Source organism: Penicillium expansum, assembly GCF_000769745.1.
Source record: "Penicillium expansum strain MD-8 chromosome Unknown contig254, whole genome shotgun sequence".
Classification (NCBI taxonomy): domain Eukaryota; kingdom Fungi; phylum Ascomycota; class Eurotiomycetes; order Eurotiales; family Aspergillaceae; genus Penicillium; species Penicillium expansum.
This window is the reverse complement of record NW_015971250.1, coordinates 324979-352609: the sequence shown is the minus strand read 5'-3', so window position 1 is coordinate 352609 and position 27631 is coordinate 324979. Positions and strand designations below refer to the sequence as shown.

At 48.6% G+C, this 27631-nt stretch overlaps 6 protein-coding genes across 6 annotated transcripts; 3 read left to right on the top strand and 3 right to left on the bottom strand.

Moving 5' to 3' along the window:
• Positions 1-785: 785 nt before the first annotated feature.
• Positions 786-4042, bottom strand: PEX2_073690 (Short-chain dehydrogenase/reductase SDR; the record flags this gene model as incomplete). The annotated part of the gene is made up of 5 exons (XM_016744639.1): positions 786-1757; positions 1828-2016; positions 2163-2789; positions 2845-3870; positions 3932-4042. 5 exons carry the CDS (start codon positions 4040-4042, stop codon positions 786-788), a joined length of 2925 nt encoding a protein of 974 aa, XP_016600610.1.
• A 269-nt stretch (positions 4043-4311) lies between these two features.
• PEX2_073680 (lysophospholipid acyltransferase) lies at positions 4312-6160 on the top strand (the record flags this gene model as incomplete). The annotated part of the gene is made up of 4 exons (XM_016744638.1): positions 4312-4333; positions 4392-4436; positions 4499-5617; positions 5676-6160. 4 exons carry the CDS (start codon positions 4312-4314, stop codon positions 6158-6160), a joined length of 1671 nt encoding a protein of 556 aa, XP_016600609.1.
• An 844-nt stretch (positions 6161-7004) lies between these two features.
• Positions 7005-9167, bottom strand: PEX2_073670 (putative serine-rich protein; the record flags this gene model as incomplete). Its single annotated transcript, XM_016744637.1, has 1 exon — positions 7005-9167. The coding sequence occupies one exon, from the start codon at positions 9165-9167 to the stop codon at positions 7005-7007; it is 2163 nt and encodes a 720-aa protein (XP_016600608.1).
• Positions 9168-10523: 1356 nt separating this feature from the next.
• On the top strand, positions 10524-11755 carry PEX2_073660 (CAAX prenyl protease RCE1; the record flags this gene model as incomplete). The annotated part of the gene is made up of 4 exons (XM_016744636.1): positions 10524-10575; positions 10631-10671; positions 10776-11156; positions 11213-11755. The coding sequence occupies 4 exons, from the start codon at positions 10524-10526 to the stop codon at positions 11753-11755; spliced, it is 1017 nt and encodes a 338-aa protein (XP_016600607.1).
• A 3948-nt stretch (positions 11756-15703) lies between these two features.
• Positions 15704-17338, top strand: PEX2_073650 (putative MFS transporter Seo1; the record flags this gene model as incomplete). Its single annotated transcript, XM_016744635.1, has 4 exons — positions 15704-15860; positions 15916-16166; positions 16221-17158; positions 17212-17338. 4 exons carry the CDS (start codon positions 15704-15706, stop codon positions 17336-17338), a joined length of 1473 nt encoding a protein of 490 aa, XP_016600606.1.
• A 375-nt stretch (positions 17339-17713) lies between these two features.
• ags3 (alpha-1,3-glucan synthase Ags3) lies at positions 17714-24860 on the bottom strand (the record flags this gene model as incomplete). The annotated part of the gene is made up of 4 exons (XM_016744634.1): positions 17714-17762; positions 17824-24405; positions 24467-24642; positions 24690-24860. The coding sequence occupies 4 exons, from the start codon at positions 24858-24860 to the stop codon at positions 17714-17716; spliced, it is 6978 nt and encodes a 2325-aa protein (XP_016600605.1).
• Positions 24861-27631: the final 2771 nt, after the last annotated feature.

Below are 27631 nucleotides of genomic sequence, written 5' to 3'. Positions count from 1 at the left end.
ACACCGACGCCCTTTAATCAATAACTCTCACAGACTCGCCTCTCACTTACATGCTATGAAGCAAGAGCTTGGTCCACATACCATTCACCCTATTCACATCATCACTTGATATGTGTGTCCTGATTGCATCCTGATGGCTCACTTGAACCACAACACTAACCTACTGCCTCAACGCCTAGTAAAACATCAAGCCAATAATCTACCTGAGCATCGTATCGCACCGCAATGGCGTCTCCACGATTTGGCCAATCCCCAGAGAGGACCGACGAGGCCTTCTCAACCCCGGTGGCTTCCCGATCCCAGTCGTTCGCTAGGATGATCCTTCTAGCCTTGCGGTGAATACAATGCAAGCCTGTCTTAGTCGATCAGACAGACCGTTGAAAGTATGCGCAGTGCTCACAGGGAAACCCCAGAAGTCATATGAAATAATCGACAGCCCGCAAAGGAATTTGCTAGCACCAGTGGACCTAGTGCCTTCGAGCTTGTTTTCTATTAGCAAGTCTGAATGATATAAAATTTGGGATTTATCGAGACAGTAGGTTTTTATGTGGTGTACAGCATGCATGCAGTATAGTATGTAAAATCATAGCGTTTGTCATCTGCATCCTCACATTTGTGGGTATGGGGCAAGTCTTCTTGTTCTGATAGAAGCATTCAACTCCAGATGAAGCTTTGTAGGGGGTCATACATTCCTCATACGAAAATCCCCCACGCCTGGGAATATGTAGGCTCCTTGATCGGTTTTGGGTATCATATAACATATAGAACATTGACCAAGTCCAAAATCACTCATTACCCAACTCACTCCCCCCTTCAGCGCCCTCCTGGAAAGAAGACCTCTCCCGCCCACCTCCAACGGGTAGCTGCGTCTCCCCCATCGGGAAACTAAGATGTTTCCAATCCTCAATCTCCTCAATAATACACTTCAACCGATCACGCACACTCTCAACCGCATACGTGCCCAGAATCAACCTCAGCGGTGGATAAGAGCAATGCCCAAGCTGCCAAACCAAATGCGCCGCCTTAACCGCACTAGCAGGCTGCTTATCCCCAAGCCACATGAGCATCCTCCGCGCATGCGCCGCCGGCGATGTAGTCGTATTATACGGCTCACTGGCCGGCTTAACCAAAAAATGCCCGTAGAGCGGCAACGGCGCCGAAAGCTGATGTTCAGAAGGATCCGGCGCTTTCGCAGACGGCGAAACCAAATCCACAATATCATCACGACGCATATGTCCCGGCTCAACAAGCGTACCCTTAATATTAAAACTATCCACCTCATACAACATACTCTCCATCAAGCCCTCGACAGCGTATTTGGAAGCACAGTATGGACCGAGCCCGGGCACGCCGAGGGCACCAGACGTCGAGCTGAAAATAAGATATCTCCCCGCGCGCCGCTGACGGAAATGTGGCAAAGATAGCTGGATCATGTTCAGTGTTCCTGTGAAGTTTGTTTCGAATTGATTTCGGATGTCGAATTCATCTTGGTCTTCGCAGGCGCCGATGACGCCGTAGCCGGAGCAATTTGCGATTATGTCGATTCGGCCGAAGTGGGTTATTGTTTGGTCAATTACGCGTTTCACGGTCTCGCGCGCTCGTACGTCGCATAGGAGGCCGATGCAGTTGGGCGATTCTAGTTCTTTCATTGCTTCGGGGCTGTTCTCGTATGTGCGTCCGACGGCTGCTACGAGGTCGTTATTGGCGAGGGCGGTTTTTACTAGGGACCGGCCCATGTGGCCGGTTGCGCCGAAGATCTGGGGAGGTTTGTTAGTTTGTGTGTGGGGTGGCTTTTGTTGGTGGGATGGGGTTGTATACCAGCCATACGAGGGGTTTGGCCGGATTCTGGGGGCCCGGTGGATCGGTTGTTGAAGGGAGCTGGAGTCTTGGTTCACGGGTTGCTGGAGAGGAGGGCCCTCCTTTTGGGGATTTGTACTCCATGATGTGGCTCTCAAATGAGGGGAGAGGGAGGAAGATGAATCTCTCCGCATTTGGGGTCTGTCTCTCTACGGAGCGCTGTAGCGACAAATGCGAAATAAGTCGCCGTTGACTGGTTTTATTTTTGGTTTTTATGAAATTGACTCTTATTTGTAGGCTTTACTTGATATAATGCTATTCCATTACCCATATACACACTAACTAAAACACAATTATCGTCCCACCTCCCGTCGCAGCCGTCCTGCAGCTGTCGTGGGTTCTGGCTCTGGCCAGCTGCCCACTGCATCGTTAACCTCTTCCAAAAAGGTTGTACTGTTGTGAATGGAAGTGCCGCCGAGAACGACTCGCACACCCGGGGAGCTGGCATTGACCTGCGCTACCATCTTGGCCTCCTCATACGTGGTACCACCAACCATAAATATGATTATGTCTTGCGGCTTGTCCCGCGTGTGTCCACTGCCCTCGAGGAAGGGGTATTGCAGTTCCTTCAGGCGGCCTTTGATCAGATTCTGAAGAGTCACTTCCAGTCGGGGAGAGTGTTGAGTGTAGACATTCTCGACACCTTTAAGGCCCTTGAAGCGGCTGCTTGCGCCGGAGAAGAAGGAGGTTGATTCAAAGAGGTCGGAGAACCCGCCTGCGACTGGTGGGGCTTGGAGCGAGTGGTGATAGGTGAGGAGCTTGGGGATAATATTTACGTGGTTAGATGGGACTTCGCCTGCTGTGACGAGGAGATCAAGGAGAATTGGCAGCGCGCTGTTGGGTTGCTTCTCATAGCGAAGGGCGTAGAGAGCCACCAGGCGCAGCTTATTATCTGAGGGCACATTTGGCAGCGCGATGATTCGTTGCAGTGACTACAGAAGAGTGAGTCCGTGAACAAAGCATAATCAGTTTAAGTTTCGAACATACCCTAAGATCATTGGAGTGGTTATCATTGCATGCCAAGCTCTGCTCCAACTCACTCACGTCGAGAAGGGTGTTCTCGCCGACACGCCGACTAAGTTCGCCCACCAGGGTAACGTGTTTGCTCACATTACCTGCCAACTTGCGGAATTCGGGATAATCCTCCACGAAACGTTTCATGTCCGCAATGGACTCGATATTCGCAGTGCTTTGAGTTTTGGTTTGGTACTGCTCCACATATTCTTTAATGTTCTGGCCCAAATCACCAAAGTTCTGATACATATTCTTCTTGAAGAATGGATCCTGGTCCTGAGCCAAGACAATCTCTTTCAGTTCTGGTCGAATATCTGGCACATCCTGCAGATCCACGCGGCCATTGTTGATGCCAAGCATTTCATGCACCATCGCCTGGTACGTCCATTGGGTTAGCAACGGAGTGATGGGATCATCGCGGCGGTCAAGAACGAGCAGGATAGGCGGTGTATCCGTCCGGCGGAAGTTAAATAGCTGCTCCTCCTGTGTGATGTGGTACCGGACCTCTGTGGCTAATTTCCGGGCCAATAGACTGTTCTTCTCATAGCGAATAAGTGGATTCTTCTTCAACGCGAGAAGCAGCGCCAGGACCCCCTCTGTGGCTCTTTGTAGTGAATCCGGGTTCCATAAGTCCGGCGAATGGCTCCATATCCGTTGCAATGGGAAGCCCATCCCCAGAGAGCAAAGGTCCGGGTTGATTACAAGGAAGTCGGCAAATTGTTCCTGGACCGACTGGACGACCTCGTGGCTATCCGCTTCTGCAAGTCGCTCGAGGGCGGATTTGCGGATGATGTTGCTAAGGTAGATGTAATATTCGCCGTATTTAGGTTCTCGAAGCTCGTCAATCAAAAATTGAATAGAGGTAGGTGATGGGCGCACGAAACACAGACATCGCAGATGTCGCATCTTCTCGCGCGCGGCATTGTCTAAGCGGTCGATGAGGTAGACCTCATGATTCAGGAGGGCGGACTGGGTAATGGCGGTCGAAACAATAGGAACCTATAACCATAGGAGTTAGCGATGGGGATCGGTATATTGCTAGCAGGGTAAAATCACCCACTGTCTCACTATCAAGAAGCAAGATCTTCATCTTGGATGACGAAGCTCCTGCGGACTCGCCCACGGTGACCATCTTGGAGATGTACCCCGAGGCGGCCGCGACGACGTCCATGGTGAGGAGATTGCAGGAGATAGGGGTTTCAAATTATCGGCTATACTTCCTGATTGAAGCTGTTGAAGCTGTTGAAGATCGAGGGGTTGAATGTGGAGAGGGCGGGAAGTTGTTGGGGTGGAATTCCACTTTCCACATGACAAGCTGTTTTACTTTTTTCTCTTGGTCTTTTTTTTTTTTCTCTTGCTTCTTCTTTTTCTTTTCTTCCTTATTCTCATCTGTTTTATTCTTCTGTTTTGTCTGTTTTCTCCTCTACAAAGGTCAACAATATGTTGCCCTATGTAGATCAGAGTATGTCAACTTTCATAGCTCCCTAGCTCCTCGGTCCAACTAACACTTCTCCCCGCAGTATTTGAGGTGCCAGCCAAACTGACTGGCGCATCGACTGATGAGCGTACGATCTTCCATTTCCATAAGCTCCCGACCTTACTAGCAATTTCTGACCCCCAGCTCTAGTGAAGCTGATCGGCTCTTTCCTCCTCTCCTACCCACTGGCCGCCCTCCTCAAACGTATACCCGATGGCCAACCCTGGAAAAAGAATGTCTTCATTATCGCCGTGTCGTTGTTCTATATTGTTGGACTCTTCGACCTCTGGGATGGCCTGCGCACCCTACTATACAGTGCCGCGGCCACCTATGCAATCGCCTACTACGTGGATGGATCACTGATGCCGTGGATTGGGTTCCTTTATCTGATGGGTCACATGTCAATTAACCACATCGAACGTCAGAGGGCGAACGACAGCTCGGCCGTTGACATTACTGGAGCGCAGATGGTTATGGTCATGAAACTTACCTCCTTCTGCTGGAATGTTCATGACGGCCGTCTGCCCAAGGACCAGCTCTCGGACCCGCAGAAGTACTCTGCTATTACGAAGTTCCCGGGTATTGTAGACTACCTGGGCTACGTCTTTTTCTTCCCTTCTCTCTTTGCCGGTCCTTCCTTTGAATATGTGGACTACCGCCGTTGGATCGACACTACGCTCTTCGAAGTCCCGCCGGGCACTGACCCATCCAAGGTGCCACCCACCCGGAAGAAGCGCAAGATCCCTCGCAGCGGAAGACCTGCCGCAATGAAAGCCGCTGCCGGCCTGGTCTGGATCTTCGCATTCATCCAACTGAGCTCATACTTTACCACCGACTTTGTGCTTTCAGACGAGTTCCTGCAGTATTCCTTCCTGCGTCGCATCTTCACTGTGCACATGCTTGGTTTCACCGCTCGCACCAAGTACTACGGCGTCTGGGCTCTGACCGAGGGTGCCTGTATTCTATCCGGTATGGGATACAACAGCTTTGACCCGAAAACAGGCAAAGTGTTCTGGAACCGACTGCAGAACGTCGATCCGTGGGCTATGGAGACGGCGCAGAACTCGCACGCTTACCTGGGCAACTGGAACAAGAACACTAACCACTGGCTGCGTAACTACATCTACCTCCGTGTCACGCCCAAGGGCAAGAAACCCGGCTTCCGCGCTAGCATGGCTACCTTCGCCACCAGTGCCCTTTGGCACGGTTTCCACCCAGGATACTATATGACCTTTGTACTGGGATCATTCGTTCAGACTGTGGCAAAGAGTAAGCATCAAAACATCTCCATCATCCAACCCTCCTCCCAGAACTAACCATACAATAGACTTCCGCCGTTACGTGCGCCCCTTCTTCCTCACACCGGACGGCACCAAGCCGACAGCAAACAAGCGCTACTATGACATCCTCAGCTGGCTAGCAACCCAGCTAACCCTCTCCTTCACCGTCATCCCCTTCATCATCCTTAACTTCGACAAGTCCGTCACCGTCTGGTCGCGCGTCTACTTCTACGGCATCGTCAACTGTGCCGTTTCCCTAGTTGCCTTCGCCTCCTTCTCCCCTCTCAGAAAATACCTCGTCTCCCAGCTCAAGCGCCGCAACCGTCCTCACGTCACCCGTAGCGTCAGCACTGAGTCCGTGCGTCCGCCTGTCCTCGGCTTGCCGAATGATCCCGAGCGTGACTTTGACGAGGCTGTCGCTGAGATCAAGGCTGAGATTGAGTTCCGTGGTAGACGGGGAAGTACGGTTAAGATGCCTACGGGTGAAGAGTTGAAGGCTGCCGTTGAGCAGAAGATTGGGCGGAAGTTGTAGAAGGCGATTTTAATATGAGAACTAAATATGCCAAGGTGTGTGTGAGAGTGGTGGATTCATTGGATAGAAGGGGTTGAACAGCCGTTGGATTGGTTTGTTCTGTGTTCTCCGTTTTGCTATAAAAATAATTAGAAGTGTGTACGTTTTTATTCTATTTAATAGTGGTGGCTTGGTCGAGATTGGTCTCTTCTAGGTTTGAGGTGTTTATAGATATTCCAAGGGATGGTTTGCGCAGGTAATGGCAAGCTTTGATTTTTGATTACCATTAGTTTTCAAAGTAGAGAATGCAACGGAGAAGTGGAGTATACCATAAGTGAATTGTGATACAACATCGAGTGATGAAGAGAAGAACAAGTAAAAAGCAGAACAACAAAAAACATATATCCAATACACGGACGTATAGCATAAATGCAAACAAGGGCAGTCGCCATGCATAGAACGCGATTCCAGCAAACATAAGCCACAGACAAGACTGGAAGGCAAATGTTGAAACGTCGAGAAAAATGTAAAACAGAAGAGGATATTTATGTGCGTTGAAGTCGTGGAGTCGTTCAGAACAAATGTGCAGCCAGAGAAGCGAAAGAAGAAAAAAAAAGAACAACACAAAAGGGGGAGGCTGAATAGTCAATAATCAAGAGAAGAATAGATCAAAGGAGAAAGTGTCTGCAGTGAAGAGCAAGAAAAGAACCAGTCGACTGGTTGAGGGAACTCAATCCCCAAGAAAGAAAAAAAGAAAAGAAGGGAGCATCAAAGATGGTCTCCAGTGTAGAAACCCCAAATCCAAGTCGTAAGAGCGTTAAAAGAAAGATCGCAATGAAACGCAGTCCAAATGTGGTGTATAAACCTAAAAACCCGAGGTAGTCCCAATAACCGCTAAAACAATAATAACAACAAGAATGACAACCCCAAGGGTAATCATCCATCGATTAAGATTTCGCCACCAACGCGCATTATCCCTCCGTCTCTGCTGCAAATTGACAGACTGGGCTTCAAGCGCATTACCAACATCCGAACCGACCTCATACTCAACCATCTGCGCAACCTTCGGTTTAGGCGGGAGTGGCAGGAACGCCGCAACACACCACGCAGGTGGGAAAATGAAACCCAGACAGAAGGAATAGACCTGGAGATTGCGCCGGCCGAGGACAGGCTCGTAGCGGGAGTCGAGTGAGGGCGGACGCCAGCGACTCGTCGAGTGTTGTAGAACACGTCGATCGGGGATGAGATGCGGGGACCAGCTGTGTCGGAGACGGTGGAGGTGGCTTCCGGTGAACTCGCCGTCTTCGGGCTGTGGGGATGGGACCCAGTGTGCGCGAGGATCGCGGGGGTCACTTTCTAGACGGCGTTGGGGGATGGGGTTTTGTTGTGGGGATTGGGGTCGGGGACGTTCTGGGGAGCGGGGACGGGGGATGTTGAGGGGTCCTGGGACTAGGTTGAAGACGCTTGAATTTGAGGTTCCGGGACGGGTTGATGGTGGACGGCTAGCGTCGATCATTGAGAGAGTTGAGTTGAGACCCATTGGTTCGCGAAGGTAGTAGACTTTTGCCCATGTTGGGAGGATGTTGAGGATTGTGCTTGAGCCTGTTCCTGGGCGTTGGAGGCTGCGGGTACTGTTGCTTCTCTTTGAGCCGGAGGAGAGGCTTTGGGAGAAGACTGGACGGGTGGGGAGGTTGGTTAGACCGTCGAGGCGTTCGTCTTCGCTGTCGTTTGAGTGGTCGACGAGCCAGACGGAGGATCTGGTTGTTTCTGTTGCTAGGGCTGCTGGTGGCGGTGGGGTTGGCTCTGCCATTTCGCGGTCTGAGTCTGTGTCTGGTTCTCCGGCGAGGTTGGTTAATTCGTCGGCGGACCAGATGGAAGAGACTGTTGATAGATGCGGGTTCCAGCGTCCTGAGGCCAGGTGGGGATTGCAGCGTCCGGATGCAGGGCCAGGGGAGAAGTCGCGCTCTGATCGAACCGATGTGCCGGCGCGGGAGCTTGAAGACGATGGCGCGCGGATGCGCGGGTACTGAACAGGTACGCCATTGTCGATTGCTGCCTGCAAGTCAGAAGCTGAGCGGAGACTGCGAGAAGAAGATGTTGCTGATTGGGAACGGCTGCCTGATGGTGCCCTAGACGACGAGCGGAACGAGGCTATGGATTGTGTGGGTGGGCTCGAGTGGAATGAGGCTATTGACTGGGCCGGCGGGCTGGAGTGGAATGATGGGGATCCATAGCTTGATTGCTCGGATGAGGCTGGTTGGAAGGCGTTTTGGAACCAGGGTGCAGAGCCGACGTGTCGAACGACGGTTCCGCGTGAGTTATACGAGGAGAGCGAGTTCGTCCGTGGGTCTGACTCGGAGGATGCTGTAGCCGGACGGTGGAAGTTCATACTCGAGTTATCCAGCATAACAAAGTTGGGACTTGAGGGGGCCCCGATTTGTTCAAGAATTGGGCTGGAGTAGCCTGTTACGGACTCGGCAGAGGACTTTGGCGACATGGATGGCTCGGAGAGTACGGCTTTTATCGTTGGGGTGGTCGTCGGCAAGACCATCATCTCGTCGTCTGAGAACTCGGCTTCTGAACTCTCGGACCCATAATCCGGTGCTTTCCTCGAAGCTTCTGGCAGCGATGACTTGCTAGAGGATGGGTCGTCATCCCACAACTGCGGAGGCGAGTTACCGGTATCCACGGTGGAGGATACATCCCAGCTACCAATTGAATGATCTCTGGGGCTGTTGGGTGCGGGTTGACTGAAAGCCGGTGAGGGATACGCCGACGTGGATGGTCCAAGGTGATCTGAATAGCTGAAACCGGTGTCTGATATGTATTGTTGTTGTCCTTTGCCGGGGAGAGGTAACAAAATCTGCTCGGGCTTGGTCGGGAATGGGGTCGCAGTGTACATATCGAGCTCCTCATCCGGAACGATGCGCAATGACCGGGTAGGTGATCTTTCATTTGAGTGAGAGGGGGTACGCTCGTGCAATGCCTTTCGCGCGCGCGGCGAGGTCGACCGAACGGGAAACGACATGATTTGGAGAGACTTGGAGCATTGATTGAAAAGACCGATGGAAAAGCAAAGGCGAAAGCAATTGTCAAACCAAAACGTGTAAACAAGGTGTCAAAAGAGTGGATTGTTGTTTGTTTTTCCGAGGATTCGAGTATTCGAGGTAAGGAATGTGGTACCCTATATCAAGGGTGATTCTATAGGCTGATGTTCATCAAAAAAAAGAGCGTGGGTAGACGTTGCAACGGTCAGAGAATTAGTTCGTTTCAAACATCCAAGGCCATTAAAAGAGTGACTGGCGGAAAAACAATCATTAAAGCGTTTCAAAACACAAAAAGGGACAGAAAGGGACAAGAACAGCACAAAAACGAGAAGCCAAAGCAGAAGCAGAACTTGAGACACTCTGGAGTGAAGGGGGAAGAATTCTGGTTGCCCAGCGGTGAGCGTCTAAGCAAGTGAGATCGTAGACGCAGGGGGATTGACACTTGGTGGCTCTTAACGATTGGATCAGATCGAAAGTACTGTAAGTGGACAATTCAACAATTGATGCAGTTGATGGAATTGATGCAATTGAATTTTTCTCTTTTTTGCCTTGATTGTTCAGGTGTTGATATTTTTTTGTATATGTAATTCCTAGATGGTACCTGGGCCCTCATCTTTAATATAGGTGACATCCATATTAATGCGGAGATAACCGTCCGTTGAGAGCCACAATTGACTCCTTCAAACACATTTCCTCATTTCATCGCCTATTTTAGGTGGAGCCTGGTGTGCGTTGGCAATCCTGATGAACTGCCACTAGTTGGTAGCGTCGCCCTGACAGAACGGCAGAATAGAACAATAATGATATGCTCATTGCCAATAAATGTTTCCTGCTCGTGATCGGAGAATAACTCACCACGAACCCTCACATTGACTCACATTTAAAATGAAGACACTCAAGGGGGTCTGGGGGGGTTGAGAGCTCACATCCTGTTTTCTTGCACGGTCCACCAGTTCGAATCCGGTTTTGCTTTTTCGAACTCTGAAACGGTTTCAAGTGTTTTTGGATAGTATAGGGAGTAGGGAGTATAGATATATATAGAATGGAAGATATCCAATTTATGTGCAATATCAAAGAATGAAAAAGAGAACCAAAAGAACCCCAAAAGTAAGGAAATCACATGGATTTCCCCTGTATCAGTCCATGGTGCTTGATGACAATACCATACTGTATTATACATATTATACCACTTCCAACCAATCATCACTCTGTATGATGTACGTCAACAGGAACAAAGAACACTCCAGAGAACACTCCAGAGAACACTCCAGGCCCTTTTCTCTTCCATCTGAAAATCCATAAATAGCAACTTGAACCTCCTCCCAACTCCGCAGATCATGGCACCCGTAGGGATAATGGCTCAACTCAAGAGTTTATACTCGAAGCAGGGTAAGTCAGGGGGAAAACCCTAAAAAAAGAAATGTCTCAACTAACACAAAGTCAGATGAACCTGCCCTGTCAGAATACACGGTTGCTTTTTTATCTGTATGTAGAACAATTCCTAGAGAGATCAAACACAAAAACAGAAAAAGAGAAGAAAAGAAAGAAAGAAACATCTCTTATTCTAAATCCTATCTAACCCCATACAGGTCCTTCTCACACTACTCTACGTGGTACCATTCTATCTCTCCCCAACAACCCGACCATCCCCAAGTCTGAGTCGCGATGCCCCATCTGTGATTCGCGCCCGCATCCGCGCAGTCACGGGCTCATGTATCGTGAGTTCAGTGCTAGTCCTCTGGCTCATTGTCAAGGGGGATAATTCCTCCCTCGGCGCCGGTGTCAGACTCCTCGGCTGGTGGCCCGTCGGCCTGCTGGAGACGCTGCGGAGTCTTTTCCTAACCGCCATTCTGTTCCTGGGCCCGCTCTTCGAGCGTGGTATTGTCGAGGGCGAGTGGAAGTTCTGGTTTCGTCCTAGTAGCCTCTCTGCGAGTCTGGGTGGCTGGATTGGCTGGAGGAATTATGTCGCAGTAAGCCCTTTCTTCCTTTCCTTTTCGGTGAAAACTAGATCTAATGTCTTTCTCAGGGCCCCTTCACAGAAGAAGTCATGTTCCGATCCGCAATGGTCCCGCTACATTTACTAGCACACACCTCGCCGGGTCGAATCGTGTTCCTGGCGCCGCTGTATTTCGGCATTGCGCACGTGCACCACTTCTACGAATTCCGTCTGACCCACCCGGACACGCCGGCTCTGGCCGCGCTACTCCGGTCGCTCTTCCAGTTCGGCTACACGACTATCTTCGGCTGGTATGCGACGTTCATCTATCTGCGGACGGGCTCCTTGCTGGCCGTTGTTCTCATCCATAGTTTCTGTAACTGGTGTGGACTGCCGCGGTTCTGGGGTCGTGTTGAGGCTGTTGAGACTATTAGTCCCCCTGTGACTCGGGGTAAGGAGGATTCCGATGATGATGATGTCAACATTGGGGTGAGTAGTGGGGGGTTGGGCGTTCGGTGGACGGTTGCTTATTATGTGCTTCTTGTTGCTGGGGCGGTTGGTTTTGCTCAGGGGTTGTGGCCTTTGACTGAGTCTTATGGGGCTCTGGTTTCGTTTTCGGGGAAGTCGAATTAGATTATAGCTTGTGACTTTCGGTCTAGCCTTGGTGGTACATTTTGGTTTGTTTCCGGTGTTATCTTTACAAGCGCTGTTATATTTGGTGTTCAGTTGTATATTATGAACCAGGCCCAGGCCTGTGGAATGGGGATTCCATGTCATCTGGGTGGTGGACACCCTATGTCTACGTAGCATAACCTATATAGCACTTTGAATCGATACATATTATCTACTTCTCTATCAACTTGCTACATATATATAGTCTGTGTTTACCTATGAGCCTTTTAGCTTCATTGTTTGATGGTTAGCCATAAAATATAAACGCTATTTCTAAAATATATATATTTCATCTGGTCTTGTATATAATAGATGTGTATGTCGGCAACTGTAATATATCCAAGTAACCCAGAGCATCCTATATCATCACCATGCTTTATATGCTACCCATTAGCGCCAGTTTATTGTTCGGTATAACAAAAGCTAAACTACACAATAGTGAGGATATGCTGATGGTCAGTCACCCAACTAATCCCCAACTCCGATGGTCAGCTAAAACCTTTGTTAATCCAAGTGTAGAACTTGCTAGATTTGAATCGCGACGCCGGCACAGCATTTACCACCTCAATACGGAGTAGAGAGTGACATCTTGGGTAATAGTACCCCACCCCCTTTCAAGGGTCAAAGTGGAGACAACCATAGGCAGATGAGGCTCAAAGGTCGCCGCTGAGGCGCTTAGAACTTAGAACATCACAATATTTGCATAAGAGTGCTAGCTATATATCGCTTAGCGCTATATCGAGTAAATTATTTCGCACTCTCCTCTATCGCAGAGATTCGCGTCGTCTAATAATGCGATTTTGCTAAAATATACTAGCTAGTACAGACACGCCCGAAATCAGTTTCACCTCTTTACTCCCTATTTCCTCACTTCAGTGCAAATAAAATTCAAGATGATCCATCTGGCCAACCACCTGGCATCACTTGAGCTGCCTGCTTAACTTCAACTGGCCGTTCGACTAGGTCCCAGAACTCTGTCGCAAAAGCATTCGTCGTCTCAGAGAGCCATATGTACCTGTCCTCAGGGGATAGATCATAAGTCAATCCAATGAGTCAGTGCTTTGGCTGGCGATATGGATCCTTCCAAGCAAATTCTCTATGTATGGCTTCATTTTTCCAAATGTGGTTTTCTTTTTGACCGAGTCTTTCTAGGTCAAGACTAGCAACCTGAAGAATCCTTAGCCAAGGTCGAAGAATGGAGACTAATTACAAGCCATCTTCAATGTAAGAAGATTGGGACTTTAAGTAGCCCCTCAAAAATACCATGAGAGGAGTTTCACCGCCAACAATGATTAAAGTCCACGCCGGCAATTATGTACAAAGTCGCGAGAGAGGTCATACCAAGACTTGTATAGCATCTTCGAGAGTTTGTCAGACGGGCCTCTCCCGCGTCTCTGGGTCAATTCATCGAACTCGGGTCGGGCTGTGAGTTGACTGCCCATCACCATCGCTAGGTGGTGGGCTATCGTCGTCTGCTTCTGGTGATCGTGTTGGTGTTGTGTGAAGTAAGGTAACCCGTCGGCCGAAGGAGAGAATTTGAACCCCGCATTCTCGGCTTTGAGGTTATCTCTCCATAGGATGGTTCGAAAAAGTTCTGGCATGTGTTTATTGAAAACCATGAACTATACAGCGTGAATGGCGACTCTAACTCGAGATAAATGGGGAAGCTCATAAGATGATGGAAAAAGGTTACGCTGCAAGAAGCGAAACTCTACAGCTGTGCCTTGTGCCTGAATGAGTACGTCGTATCTTAACTCTTCCGAGGACTCGCATATATCATTCAAATGATCTTCTATCCGATTCCAGCAATCTTTTTGTAAAATGATGGATTGTCCGACTTGGGCAATGACAGTTGCGAACGTAATTGTGCCCGACACAATGCCAACCACTTCGGCCATCGCGTGAGGGGAGGAAGGAAGTTGAGCAGATGTCCAGAACCAAGGCGATACTTATTTTCTGCCTACAACGTAGGCGTGGGAATTGGGGGACTTTGTTAGTCGCCAAGTTCGCTCATCCTCATATAAGAAACATTGCTAGCCTATCATCTATATTCTGTTCCCCTGGAAACTGCGGCTGGGGCTATTGGCGATCCCATTTCTCGTCATGACCAAACCAACTGACACCGATCGACGCGAACAAAATCCTCCGCTCCGTGACACTCACATGGGTCTTGCTAAATGCCCTGAGTCAACTAGTGATCAATTGGATTTTCGAAGATGGGGCAGGTGAGGGTTGGCGCACTAGAGATGGCGGCTCTATCTGGCCGGGGGCTGGTATTGAGATGGAATGATGTTGTCGGAGGTAGGGCGTCAGTAGTGTGGGTGGCTGGGAACCTCGGGGTAGGCCGTGAGGGTGAGAGGCAATAATGGTTGACTTCTACGATAGAGTCTGAATATACGAATAAAAGGCAACGAGATACCCCAGATCTATGTAGACCCATGCCTATTACTCAAGCATTCCCTGAAACCCACCCGGCAGGCTGCCCAGCTGCGGTAGGAATGCGCGAAGAACGCGAACATGTAGTACCATGTTGTCGTGACACTGAGGGTCGACAGGGCAATAAATATGACGAATTGAGAACCATAGCTGCGGTGCCAACTCGACAGCGTCTTGCGGGTTTGGTAGCCGCGATAGTGTGAATTTTGGAATTGACCAACCGGCAACAACCTTCAACAATATGGCGAGACGAATGACATTGCGTAAGGTGTAAATGAGATACATCAAACGACGGAAAGAGTGGCTATCGCAGATATTGCGAAATTCAGAAGGTCCTCAAGGGCTGACCCCAACTCAGTTAGAAATTGAGATCGCAGCTAAGGATCATTTGAACACATGTATACATCAGATGAACAACTCAAAAATCTTTGGCAGATTGCAGACAAAAATCACAACCTTGCTACCTCAAGTAGGAGAGAGAAGGGCTGGTAACAACCTCCCTAATTTAGGGACAGCCGAGATGGTTCGAAGTAAGCTCTTTTGTGGGGGGAAATAACAATTGAAACGTAGAGTTGGAGTGGCACTGTCTCTATGGATTGCATGTTTCGTAGAACGAACCGTCTAACATCTCGTAAAAAGCTCACCAGCTTGAGAGTTCGATTACCCTAGAATGGGATGTTAGTAAAAGCCGTCCTGAATTTCGTAGTTAGTACATACCTTCATGGATTCAAATATTGAAGCAAGCTAGTTGTGGGTCGCGCCATATATACCTCTTACTCAAGCTTTTTGCCCCGTTCTTGGTAAGATGGCCGAGTTGGTCTAAGGCGCCAGGTTAAGGTATACCTTGACTCCACAACTAGCAATAGTTTCCTGGTCTCGCAAGAGGCGTGGGTTCAAATCCCACTCTTATCATTTCGTTTTTTATTTTTGCTCATTCTACTATATCAGTCTTAACCCTAAATTTATCTATTAAGAATAATACTATATTTTCTTTAAAGGTATATTACTAGAATCGCCGGCGCTAAAAGATTTAGGGTTTTCTGAATAATTACTCACACGCATTGCTAACCGTATCAAATGTCCGCTGGTGGATCTCTAGCTTTTCTTATAATAAGCAGGTAATCGTAACGGAGTATTCGCCATTGATTTATGGGAACCTATCTCGCTTAACTATGACCATTTACCTCATCGTGTGAAAGGCCCATTTAGAAAAACCCCGTTTTGTACTAAAAAACCACTGATAAAAGCCCTATAGCTTATCTTTTCCTCCGCTGTTTTGATTGAGTTTCGGATAGTATCATTTTAGTCTAAAAAGACTACGATGGTGTTAACAACACCTCAAATTGCAACATCCACCACTCCGGAGCCCTATCAATAAGCTAGATAAACCATTCTTATAAAATGTGGTATCTCTACTACGAAATGAATATGTTTTACGGCGATTAAATCTTTGTATTTATTTCTATTACTGCAATGGGTACGGCCACTACCCCCACCAAAAGGTGGTACCATTGGTATTCTCCGGATGATACGCCAGAAGAGAGAAAGTTAGTGTTAAAGCTTGATCTTTTGATTGTCCCATATGCATTTGTGGTCTATTGGGTCAAGTACATTGATCAGGGAAATATCAGTAAGTCAACCACTAGAAGCTATGAAAGGATTAGTACTAATTGCACCACTCTTAGACAATGCATACCTGTCAGGGATGGCTGAAGACCTGAACTTCCATGGGAACGAATTAGTCCATTTTCAGACTATTTTTACCGTTGGCAATGTCGTTGCACTTTTGCCTTTTATGTACCTGTTTCCTAGGGTGCCAATGCACTACCTCGTCCCAACTCTTGATCTCTTGTGGGGAATCTTTACTCTGCTGCAGTATAGGGCCACAAGCTATGCAGAAATTATGGCTTACAGGTTTATGGTCTCAATCTTTGAGGTATGACTCACCGACTTCCCGAAAGTAATCCCTTCGTCTTACTAACACTGATAGGCATCTTATTTCCCCGGGGTGCACTTCGTTCTCGGATCCTGGTATAAAAGCAACGAGATAGGAAGACGAGGAGGAGCCTTCTACATCGGCCTCACGCTAGGCTTCCTGACCGCTAGTCTTTTGCAGAGTGCCACACTCGACTACCTAGATGGGGTCAACGGACTACCAGGGTGGCGTTGGCTTTTCATCATCAACGCTGTCATTACCATGCCCCTTGCGATTATTGGCTACTTTATCTACCCAGGGACAATTGATAAGCCCAACCGCCTCGTGATCTCACAACATGATCTAGATGTTGCTCGCAAGCGACTAGAAAAACAGGGATCCCAAGTCAAAAGTGCCTCTTTCTCTTGGGGACTTGCCAAGAAGCTCTTTTCATCGAAGCGATTCTGGCTGGTTCTGATATGGGATAGCTTCTTTTTCAACTCTAGCGCCAACACAGCGTCCTTCCTGTTGTGGTTAAAGAGCCTCCACCGCTACAGTTCCGCAACACAGAACGAACTCAACTCGATCAGCCCCGCACTCGGCATATTTTTCATTCTCTTCATCAACATCAGCACAGACTTGTGGCTTGATCGCGCCTGGGCTATTACGCTAGCGTCCAGCTTCAACTTTACGGGACTAGTCATTCTGGCTATCTGGGATGTGCCCGAAGGAGCCAAATGGTTTGCTTACAGTGTGCAATACTCGGCAGTTGCAGTATCCTCTGTACTGTATGGGTGGGTGAACGTCCTTTACCGTGACAGCCCCGAGGAACGGGCAATCGTGCTAGTTCTGGCCACTGCTATTTCCACGATGTGGACATGTTGGATCCCACTCTTCACGTACCCAACCGTGGAAGGACCTCGTTTTATCAAAGGATACCCCTTTTCTGCAGTCATGACTGTTTGCTTGGTTGCTATGACGTTTGTTATTCGTTACACCTATGGCCCGAACGGGTAAGATCTCCAACTATCTCTCACACGGGTGACTGGTTGCTAATGGAATACAGTGAGAAAAATATAACACACGCGAACGATAGGATTGACTCCGAGGATGAGTCGACAGGCACAATTGGGGTTTCTACAACCGAGGGAGCAAAGAAGGGCCAGATCTCGGTTGTGGGGACCAGTCTATGATTTGACACTAAGCTGGCGCAGATAGCTTGGTATAGTATATAAGATTTCATCATTGAGAGCGTTGCGAGAACCCCCTATCTTATTGCGGGTTTCCATATCAATATCTTGCTCTGAGTTAGGGGGAAAATTGTTGATCTGAGAAGACACCCAAAAAGCACATAAGGCCGACTATTGTTGACTACTATGAATTATGAATGACTACAAACGTGGCAATAAGAAATCTTTCGCTTTACACGATAGTCCATTTTTGCATATATTACAAGACTAAAGAATGCTATATTAACTAAACAAAAATGACTTCCAACTCCTTCCCATTTATATACCAGGACACAAAATTTACTGAATTATTAAGTCAAACCACGAATGGTGATTGGTCTAGGGCCGATTGAGCTGTTCACGGCGGTAGAAGAGAAGGAAACCAAAGCTATAATCACAGTTAGTACAATGCCATTAGATGAGTGTTGGGGAGTGGGATAATGACTGACCTAGCCAGAAGCTGGAAGAAGAGGGCGATCCAGAACCACGCATTGCCAACAGCGTCCAACGATGATCCAATAGCTGGGGAAATGCCTGCTGGGCCAATTTTGTTTGGTGCGAATCCACGAGCACAAATAGTGGCGATAGACCCAAGAGTCTGCGCGGCCAATAGGACGAAAACGACGTGCACTCTTGTCAAGGTCTGTAGGAGAATCATTCCCAATCCGACTTGTTGAATCTCATCGAGAACGCCGAGCCAGAGCCAGAGACAGCGGGACGCAATGGCACCAGAAGTCAAACCTCCAGCCCATGGAAGATAGTAGCCGATATTGGATGTTCCCCACCATGTTTGCGCCCATCGTGGTGCACCGATACTCAGACCGAAGACGGGTAAGATCCAACTGTGCTCCTTGGACAAGAAGCGGAAGAGGAGCATCACAGCGACCCAGAGGATAATAAAGAAGAAGAGGACTAGGAGGACAACTTCCCATGGCTTTGTGTGTTGAGAGGACCAGAGGAAGGACCAGTTGCGGCCGTATGCCGCGGAAAGGAACCAGTTCTGAATGATGACCATGAAGAAGAACCAAAGGACGATTCGCCGACGGAAAAGGGATGTGTCGAAGAAGAGGACCTTTCCGGGTGCTTGGCGGTAGTACTTAGGCAAGCCAAGGGCGAGGAGCAATCCGATAATGAAACAAACTGCGGCAATAGGCATCACCACAGCCGTGAGTTTCCATGAATTCAGAGCAACCGTGGAAACACCTCCTACTTCCGCTGCAGTGACTCTGGAACTCCAGTACCACAAGGCAACAGTGTAGAGCTGTGAGATACCTTGGATCAGACTTGCGCGGAACATCCAATCCTTCACAGGAACAGCACCTTGGTCACCAAAGTTGAGAGCGAAGAACAAGGAGCCACTGGAAGATGCTGCGGCATAGACACCTGCAGCGACATTCTGAGCCCACGCTTGACCGACTTCCGAAAGTGCGAATGGAGAGACTCCAATGGTGACGAATGCCATGCAATATATGAACCAGGGGAGAGTGAGCACAAACACGGATGGGAAGCGGAAGAAGAGACACCACCAGACGATGGAAGAGACACAGTAAATTGCCGCGATAACGTAGAGCTTGACTGCTGTCTCACCAATCTGGCCAGCCAACAGGGTGATCTGCGCAGAGTTCGTTGCGATAATCTGTCCAAGACCCAAGAACAGAGCATAGACTGGCCAGTTTCCGACGCGCCATCTCATAAAGCGCTGGATAGCAATGGGTCTCTTGTATCCCAGACGAGATAGCCACTGATCAATTTCATCTGTGTTGTTGGCATCCGAGTCTTCGGGACCATCTTTAACGAGGTTATACGGCGTGTTCTCAACAGCCTTGTCCAAGCCAGCTCCAGTCATGGGACGTTCTTTAGGCTGCTTCTTCAACTGCGCATCGTTGTACATGTAGAAGAACTTCCGCTCACTCTTCATCAGATAAAGCTCAATACAATAATCTGAAATCGAGTTTTTCTTGTTGAGGTTGGCGAGCTGGGATTCGAAGTTCCGCGTGAAGTGGCCCATGCTGTCCGTGAAGGTCGGGTCGACCTTTTGCAGATGGAAATCGGGTTGGTCATGGTCGTTAACAACAGAAGGCAAGGAGAGGACAGAAATGTTTCGGCCTTCGTGAGAGAAAGGTGCAGCTGGGTCAAGAAGTTCACGAGCTTGTCGCACTGGAGAGGAGTCCCTTGAGAGGAAACGCGATGACTCAGAGGCCGACGAGCTAGAGTCGCCACGAGCGTGATTGTTGTTTCTGGGGTGTGTCGCAACATCTTGAAGAGGTAAATTGGCGGCTGCCATGGCCTCCTCTTGAGTAATCAAGTTCTCCTGTGGCGTGACAAAGCCGTCATCGTCGGCGTCTGTGGTATCACCGTCGATGGGCTCGAGCATCTGACTGTCACGCTGTGACTTCTTGGCAAGACGCTTTCTGCCATGTCCCGGTCCAGATCGTCGACCGAGCGATAGGTTGCGATTTAACATGCTACCTCTGCTGTTTCCGGCTGCTTGCATCTCTTGAGCTTCGACTGCCTGTAACTGTAGAAGGGAAGGCTGAGCGGGCTGCGATGCTCTGCCTGTGGGCGTATCTAAAGCCCCTGACACTGACTGGAATGATGAAGGACGGGTGATCATTGCGGAGTCCCGCAGGCCTGGTGTCTCCCAGTAGATTTGAGACTCTCGCGCTGAGTGTGCAACGGTGAGTTGGTTCTTTTGGTGGTGGATGTGGATAGAAGTCCGCTGTAAGACCTCGAGCTTCTGAACCCACTCGAGAACGGGGAATCTCTGCTTGGCAGAGTTTGCACGCATCTCCTGTCGGGTGTCTGGTGTTGAATCCAAGGCGGATTTGATGGCAGTTCGCAACTGGTGCAAAAGATGGCGAGCCGAGTCGGATTCCACAGTGTACCACCAACCAGGCATTTGGCCTAGACCTCCGATGCGAGAACCAATTCCAAGTGCACCTTTACGACCGAACTCAACGGCAATCAATCCGAATGGCTCGTCACGAGATGGGATCAGGGCGAAGTCGGCACCAGAGAATACGAAGGGGGGAAGGACCGTAAACTCTGGCTTTGAGAAGACACGGCCTGGGAACATTTGCATGATACGCTCCAGCTTGATAGCAGCGAGCCTTCCATAGAGATCAATGATCGGACCGATACAGATCAGCTGAACATTAGGTCTAGCAGACAAGACAGCCGGCATAACATCCGCAATCAAGTCAACACCCTTCTGCTTCGACCATCTTCCCACGAACACCAGCAAGTCAGCGTTGGGGTCCTCATTCAAACCAGCCCATTTCTGTGCCTGGAGTTTGTCATTGGTCGACTCGTCAGCGGACTGAACCGTAATTTGTACATCGGGGTCTTTCGTCAAAGCGCCTGTGTCGGAGGGATCTGGATTGGGCAGACTGCCAATCTTGCCAAGACTCCAAAAGATTGGATAACGGGCCCATGAGCGCTTTCCGTACTTCTCGGACACACCAACTGCGCCGAAGCCGCGTTGATGGAATCGCAAATAGCTAGCGCCGGTGTAAAGCAGGTTGAAAACGCTGCCAAACTGACAGTATTTGGTCGCTACTTCGATTGGGAGATTGAAGACAGAACAGACTTCCTTCTTCTCTTGTGCGGTTCTCAGAGCCCAAAGACCTTGGAACTCTGCATTGTGCAAGGACAGGCAAACTGGGATAGTTCGCGACGGGAGCAGGTAAAGAGGTGCCACACAGCCATGGAAATCGTTGATGTGATAGAGATCAATGGCGGGTGTTCGGTTCATTACCTCTGCGATACACTGATTCCAGGCCGAGTAGTAAATTGCACTGTCAAGGTCATCCATACGAGGAGGATAAGGCTCCGCCTTGGTCTGCTGCCGGAAAACCGGGGCATCGAGGAGGACATAGGTGATGTTATCGACGACGTGATACTGCACCTCAACCGAATAGGGATGATCTAGGATCGTCACCACAAAAGGCTCAGCAGGTGTATCCACGGGGTAATCAATATCACCGACACAAGGAACCACCCAGATGAGATTCTGATGCTTCAAATTCTGTGACATGAGCTGCGCCATTACTCCTAGACCACCAATCTTGACTTTGACCTGCCAGTCCTGAATGTCGTACTCCATAGTAGCAATCAATACAGTGCGTCGCTGGTCGCTCGCTCCTGCCAGAGCCATGTTGGTTGGCACAGCCTTTTCTGCCAAACCGATCTCCTCGACATCATCATCTTTGGCGAAGGTTCCTTTGAGTCGGCGCCAGAATACTACCGGGAATTTATCAGCCTTGGTGACATTGCCATTCTTGTTGAGCTTGACGCGGTAGAAGTTTCCGATGAAGATGAAGACACCAGCCAAACCCATAAGAATCGGAACAACCCAGAGAAGGACATAGAGGACCAACTGGGCCCATCCAGATCCAATGGGGATCATTTGGTATCTTAGGTTGCCATCGTTCAGGGAGATTTTCCAGCCAAGATGCGGGAATGGCGGTAGGGTAGTGATGTTAATGACGTTTGATGCGAGATAGGACGGAGGAAGCTTTTGAACTGAAGACGAGTTGCCGACATCACCGTAGACCTCGGTATTATCAGGGGTGCCGTCATCGTCCGAGCCCCAAACGTTCAGCTGGCCCACGGCTGGCCATTCGTAGACAAAGTCGTAGTTCCAGCGAGACGTTTTAGAATCGTACTTCATCTTGCTGTCCATTCCTGCATCATAGCCGTATTGGTTGTATGGACCGTTGAACCACAGGTGCGGGAATCTTCGGACTGTATCACTCGAATAATCACCTTCTTGGAGGTAATCACTGCTTCCAGTCAGCCTTGAAAAGTACTGCACTCGAATATGAGTTCCATCCCACTTCTGGGATTTCGTGCCAGTCCATTTCGGGATGGTAATAGTCGTGTTGCCACCTGAATACGTCGCCCAGTCGCTCCAACTCCGACCAAAGTCAGACGTGTATCGGAACTTGTCTGCACCGGCAGCTCTGTGCTGAACGTAAAAGTTGTCATTGGATTTGTGGACCAGGCTGGTAGAGTAGTTGGCAAGCGGAGAAATCAGGGGGTTGTCCTGGGCACCGAGGCGGAGCAAGAACTTGTCGGTCGAATTGGTGTAAACTCCAGAAGAGGACACATTTTTGACGGTCAGTTGGTGGATTCCATGGTGGACATTTGTCAGGTTTGCAGACCATGTCCAAACAGTGGGGATTTCTCCGGTGAAGGCATGGGTTGTAGTCCTGGCAGAGATGTTGGCGCAGCTAACACTAGATGTATCAAGCTCGGCAGTGATGTTCTTCTCTGTTGTAGAATTTAGATAAATCGACTTTGTGATGCTGTCACAGTCCATCGCTGTAGAATATCCAAGTTGAATGGGCATGGTTTCACCCGTGTCTTCTGAAGATAACAACCGAGCATCATGCCCGGGGAAGAAATCGGTGACGGTAGGACCGGGCGCAATGAAGTTGGCGGTCTTGACATAGGCCCGGTATTCCCATGCAGACAGCTTCAATTTACTGACGCATCCGTAGGTGCTGTCGGACCCGGAGGGGCCATCTTCCAAAGTGAGCTCATCGTAAGGATAGAAGAGGTTCTTCAATTTTGTCCCCGAGTCAAAAGGAGCCAGTAAGGACGTATTCTTATTGCTGCAATTGCCCCCGTATGTTTCGGTGTGGTTTCCGTTTTGATACACAAGCCAGAGAGTTTCGTTGGGTAGGATTGCGTTTGTTTGTACCCCGGGGAAATAGCTTCGCAACACCGACCAAAGGCCAGTGACCGTGGGGGTGGTAGAAGAACCAGGAAGGTAGATGTCTTCTGTGAGTTGAGAGAGCGTTTCGAGGTACAAGCCGTCCTGAGCGACTGGGTAATGGGCTCGAATCTCGAACATGCGTTTCATGATGTTGCGGAGAGGATGGGCGGGATTCCGCTGGTCATAAGTGACGGTGATATCATTGCAACCATCGCGGCCCTTTTCGATAGGGAAATCGTAGAACTTTGAAGTATTCAAGTTGAAGCAACCTTGTGTCCACCACGCAGTCTGGTACGTCATGGGCTGCCGGCCGAACATATAGTTGGCTGCAGTAGCGTCGAACACGTACATCTCCTGCTCTTCTCCCCACAAGATGAGAGGGATTCCAGGAAGCTCCAGCGTGATGATGTACAGGCCCAGGAGATATTTGTCTGTACCATTCTGAAGAGCTGGCCAACGGAAATTATCCTGGTTCGAGACACCATACATATGCCTAGGATCGATTTCTCCTGTGAAGGCATTGAGGAAATCGTTGGTGATGAGCATCTCATTCCAGGCTTCGATGAAGTCGGTAGGCAAGTCAAATCCGGCAACCAAATTACCGTCCAAGCCCAGGAAACGGGTCATCGAACGGTAGATGGTATAATGAAATGCAGAGCCATCCAAAGCTTGCAGTCCATCATCTCTTAGGAAAGCCCCCTCCGATGTGTTCGTAATCTTGACACCCGCGCCTGCGTTTGCCGTGCGCTGATCTGGCTGGCGACCACGACCGAGGTAGAGACTGCCAAAGCTGTCTCCGGAGGTGATCTCGCCAGGGAGGAAGAAATTCTTCTTGCCAAGTTTCACTGCGCAATCACGGTAGATGGCGAGCATCTCACTCAGGGGCTCGAGGGTGGATTGCACAGTCTTATCGAAACGGAAACCGTCGATATCCAGGCTCGCGATTTGAAGGCAGGAGTGTTGAGTGATCACATCACGGACAGGCTTGTGCCATTCACGCAGGCGATCCTGTACGGAGGCGAACTTGGTGAGTTGACGTTGCCAGTCGGGGAAGTTACCGAATGCTTCCAGCTCTCCATATTGATCAAAATCACTGTCATAGCAACCCTTCAAATTTTGAACGCCCTGGTCTGTTAATGGGTATCCAGTCTCATCCCAGAACTTGGGATAGTTGCAAGTTTCGTTATACTCGTTACCGAAATTGAAGTCAGCATATTTTCTGTCGGTAACCCATTGGACTTCATATTCTGATGCTTTGAAATCGGCCGAGTCGTTCAGATGGCCTTTGAATCCGATCAGGTTGCTCAGTCTGTGTTTGTGTTTTCAAGATCAGCTCATGAGCACCCGAAAAATCAGGAGCATCGACTTACGTTGCCAGTGTGTTATCCACTACCGCATACATGTTCCGCTTGTGAATCTCGTCGATGGTCCGCCTCCATTCCTCCAGTGTTCCATAATGCATATCGAGGAGGGTGGTATCGACCGGCGAGTACCCATCGTAGGCCCAGGGCAAGTTCATCAAGTACGTTCCAGCGAAGTAGATGACCTTTTAGGGGTTAGCGATAGGATGATTATGAAGCCAGATCAACTCACCTTGAATCCCATTCCCTCGATATAGTCCAGTGTATCTATCAGCCCTTCCAAATCACCGCCGTGGCGCATCTGATTAGAGTTGACGACATGTTCAAAGGCGGTGCCGTTGATATCGTCATTTGTGGGATCTCCGTTGGATATACGGTCCAAAAAGATTGTGTATGTGGGCATGCGCCAGTTATCTGGCGATGGATGATAGTCATGGTCCGGCCATGCTCCCCAATAATCGATTGGACCTTTAGCAGATTTGTTTTCGTTTAGATTGTATTTAACGAGTGGTTCGTCGTAGGGCCAACAAAAGGCATAGACGCTCAAAAACGACAGTATGAGGAAAGCTGAGCGCTGCATTTCCGTATATAATACTGTTATCAGCAGTAACCTGCTGCCGGAACGATGCACAACTCAAGAACGAATGAAATGAGTTTTTGGCGAATAGCGAGAGTGAGATGAGTGAAAGAACAAAAAATCAACTGAAACAAGCTTCTAGCATTTTGCTTTCAAAGATTTTACAGAATACCAATTTTCTTTTTTACTATGGAGAAACCCTTATCGGGCCGAACGGATGGATGGGCTATACATAGTCCCGTACGCTACTGCATGACCCACGTCAATCCACCCAGTCAGGTTTTATCGACTCCGTATCCACTCCCTTTTCGCCGCTGCGTGGCTGGATTTTGGGTCGATGTCTCAGATAGATCCAAAGAATTTTCAGGTATTTCCTATATTGTATATGGTATATTATATACAAAGTATTGTAATTATTGCCAAGAAACCTTGGATGATGATACTACTAGTCCGCTTCATCTAAGCACTTTAACTTGGCTATACAACATATCCATGGGGGTGCGATAGATCGATCACTCCAGGAAAATTCATGCTTACCAAAGTAAGGCGGTTATGCAAAGTGCAGTTCTTAGATATACAGCTGCATCAGCACACACACCAGTGTGGCTGGCACATATGTACGTTGGTTGGCAAAACCCTTTTTTTTTTTTTTAATGAGATATGTCTTAGGTCAAAGCACATCCTTTCTTTCTTTTATTCTTTCTCCAACTGCATCATGCAATGTAACTGATCATGCTAGAGGCTTATCTTTGTAAGTCTTTGTAATTATTGTCAAAGGTTGGAAGCGAGAAAACCTACTCCGTATTATATTTTACGTTATACATATTAATTCCCACTATTTTGGAGATATCCTGCCACTTTCTTTATCATATTTCGGGTAAAACAAAGTGGTGAAAAAAGTTGGTCTATTCCAACGTTGTGGCCTTCGGTTTCTATTTTGGGTCCACCCGCCTTTGACGTCATCTCTTCCTTCAGTTTGAGACCACTATAGCCAAAATGACGGTGAACCGGGAGAATAGTCCCCTCTAAGAACTTATTGTCTTTGATGGAACATCATTCCTCTTAAATTCGCTAAACCCCGTCTCACCGATTTATTTCATTGCCATGTTTACAAATTCGATCTCCCGTGTCTTAGATATGACTGACCGAATCCACACTACATATGTACCTAACGAGCCCGTCACCCCCTCGTGTCGCAATCCCGGGAAAAACTTCCATCCCGTTAATTATGTGCCAGTAATCCAATGAGAAGACTCGGTGATCGCACAGAGTCACTGCTAATCTTGGATGATAAGTGTGATGGTAGATGTGATATCTTTTTTTTTTTTACCGCGCTCAGGCTCATAAATAAGCATGGTTATCATGGCGTGCGCGGCCCAGACGTCGGACAGATGCAGGGCTCCAAAACGTCCGAGTCGCATTCTTGATCGTATTCGAGCAGTGTGTCTGAAGCTTGTCTCTCGTATTACTCCGTAGTCTACATGGTAATATCAAGCGAGCTTACGGTGCTACGTACTTTGTATTTGTACATCCACATACAAAGTAGAATACAAGCAGAATACGGAGTACATGATGACCCGATAAGGACCGAATGTGCCGATAATCATAGCTTAAACATACATATGTACTATGGTACTAGGGTTACTAAAAATAGGCGAAGGCGATACAACATATGTAAACCAGTGATTGGATCGTCCGACCCCATTGATGGCTTGTTTCGAGCGCCCCATCCAGAGTGGATCGAAGTTGATTTCACTCAATTCAGAACACTCTCGATGACACTCTTACGGGCGTTTAGAAACACGCTAGGACATATGAGTGTTGGCTTAGTTCCAAATATCGTCATATAATGTATATTGTAAGGAAATGTCTTATGCCACGCTGGAGCCTCTCAAGAGGATAATCGTGGCAAGCCCAACACCTACTGTACTTTGTACCCAGTGGGTACGGTACCATCGGATGGCAAAATTTCATCGGATAAAAATTTCATTATATAAGTATCTTTCGTATAGCAGTTTCCAAGGTTGTACCCAGGTATGCTGGAAGCAAGAGAGTGGTTAAACTTTTATATATAAAAATTTCTAATGTTTTTCAAACTGGTCTTTACACTTCTATGTCACAAATCTAGGATTAATTGGATCGATTAAATTTCCTGCTATTTTGAGGGGCAAGAAAACTCGATATTGTGCTTAAGTTGTTCTTATGTACTTTTTGTATGGAGATGCCATACAAAAGATACCCACTCCTTACAAGTACTATCCAGTGAAAATTTCCTATCCGGTGGTGCCCGTAGGTTCCAAGGTTGGTCAGCCGGCGATTACTTCATCCTCGCTTTCCTCCCGAGGTCCCTAGGTATCTAGACCCCTAGGAGCTGACCTATGAGCAGACTCGCGTATCCAAGATTTTCTACATTGTTCGGGTCGCCGGCTATTTTAAATCGGTGGTTCCACAACAACAGCAACCTGTCATACCAAGTTCACATCAAGTGCCTTAACATCTTAGGTACCAACGTCTTGCGCACTGTGGTGAAATGCATGCAACCCGATTTTCAATGCAAGGAGATTTGGAGGTCCAAAAGCTCATGGTATGATGTAAGA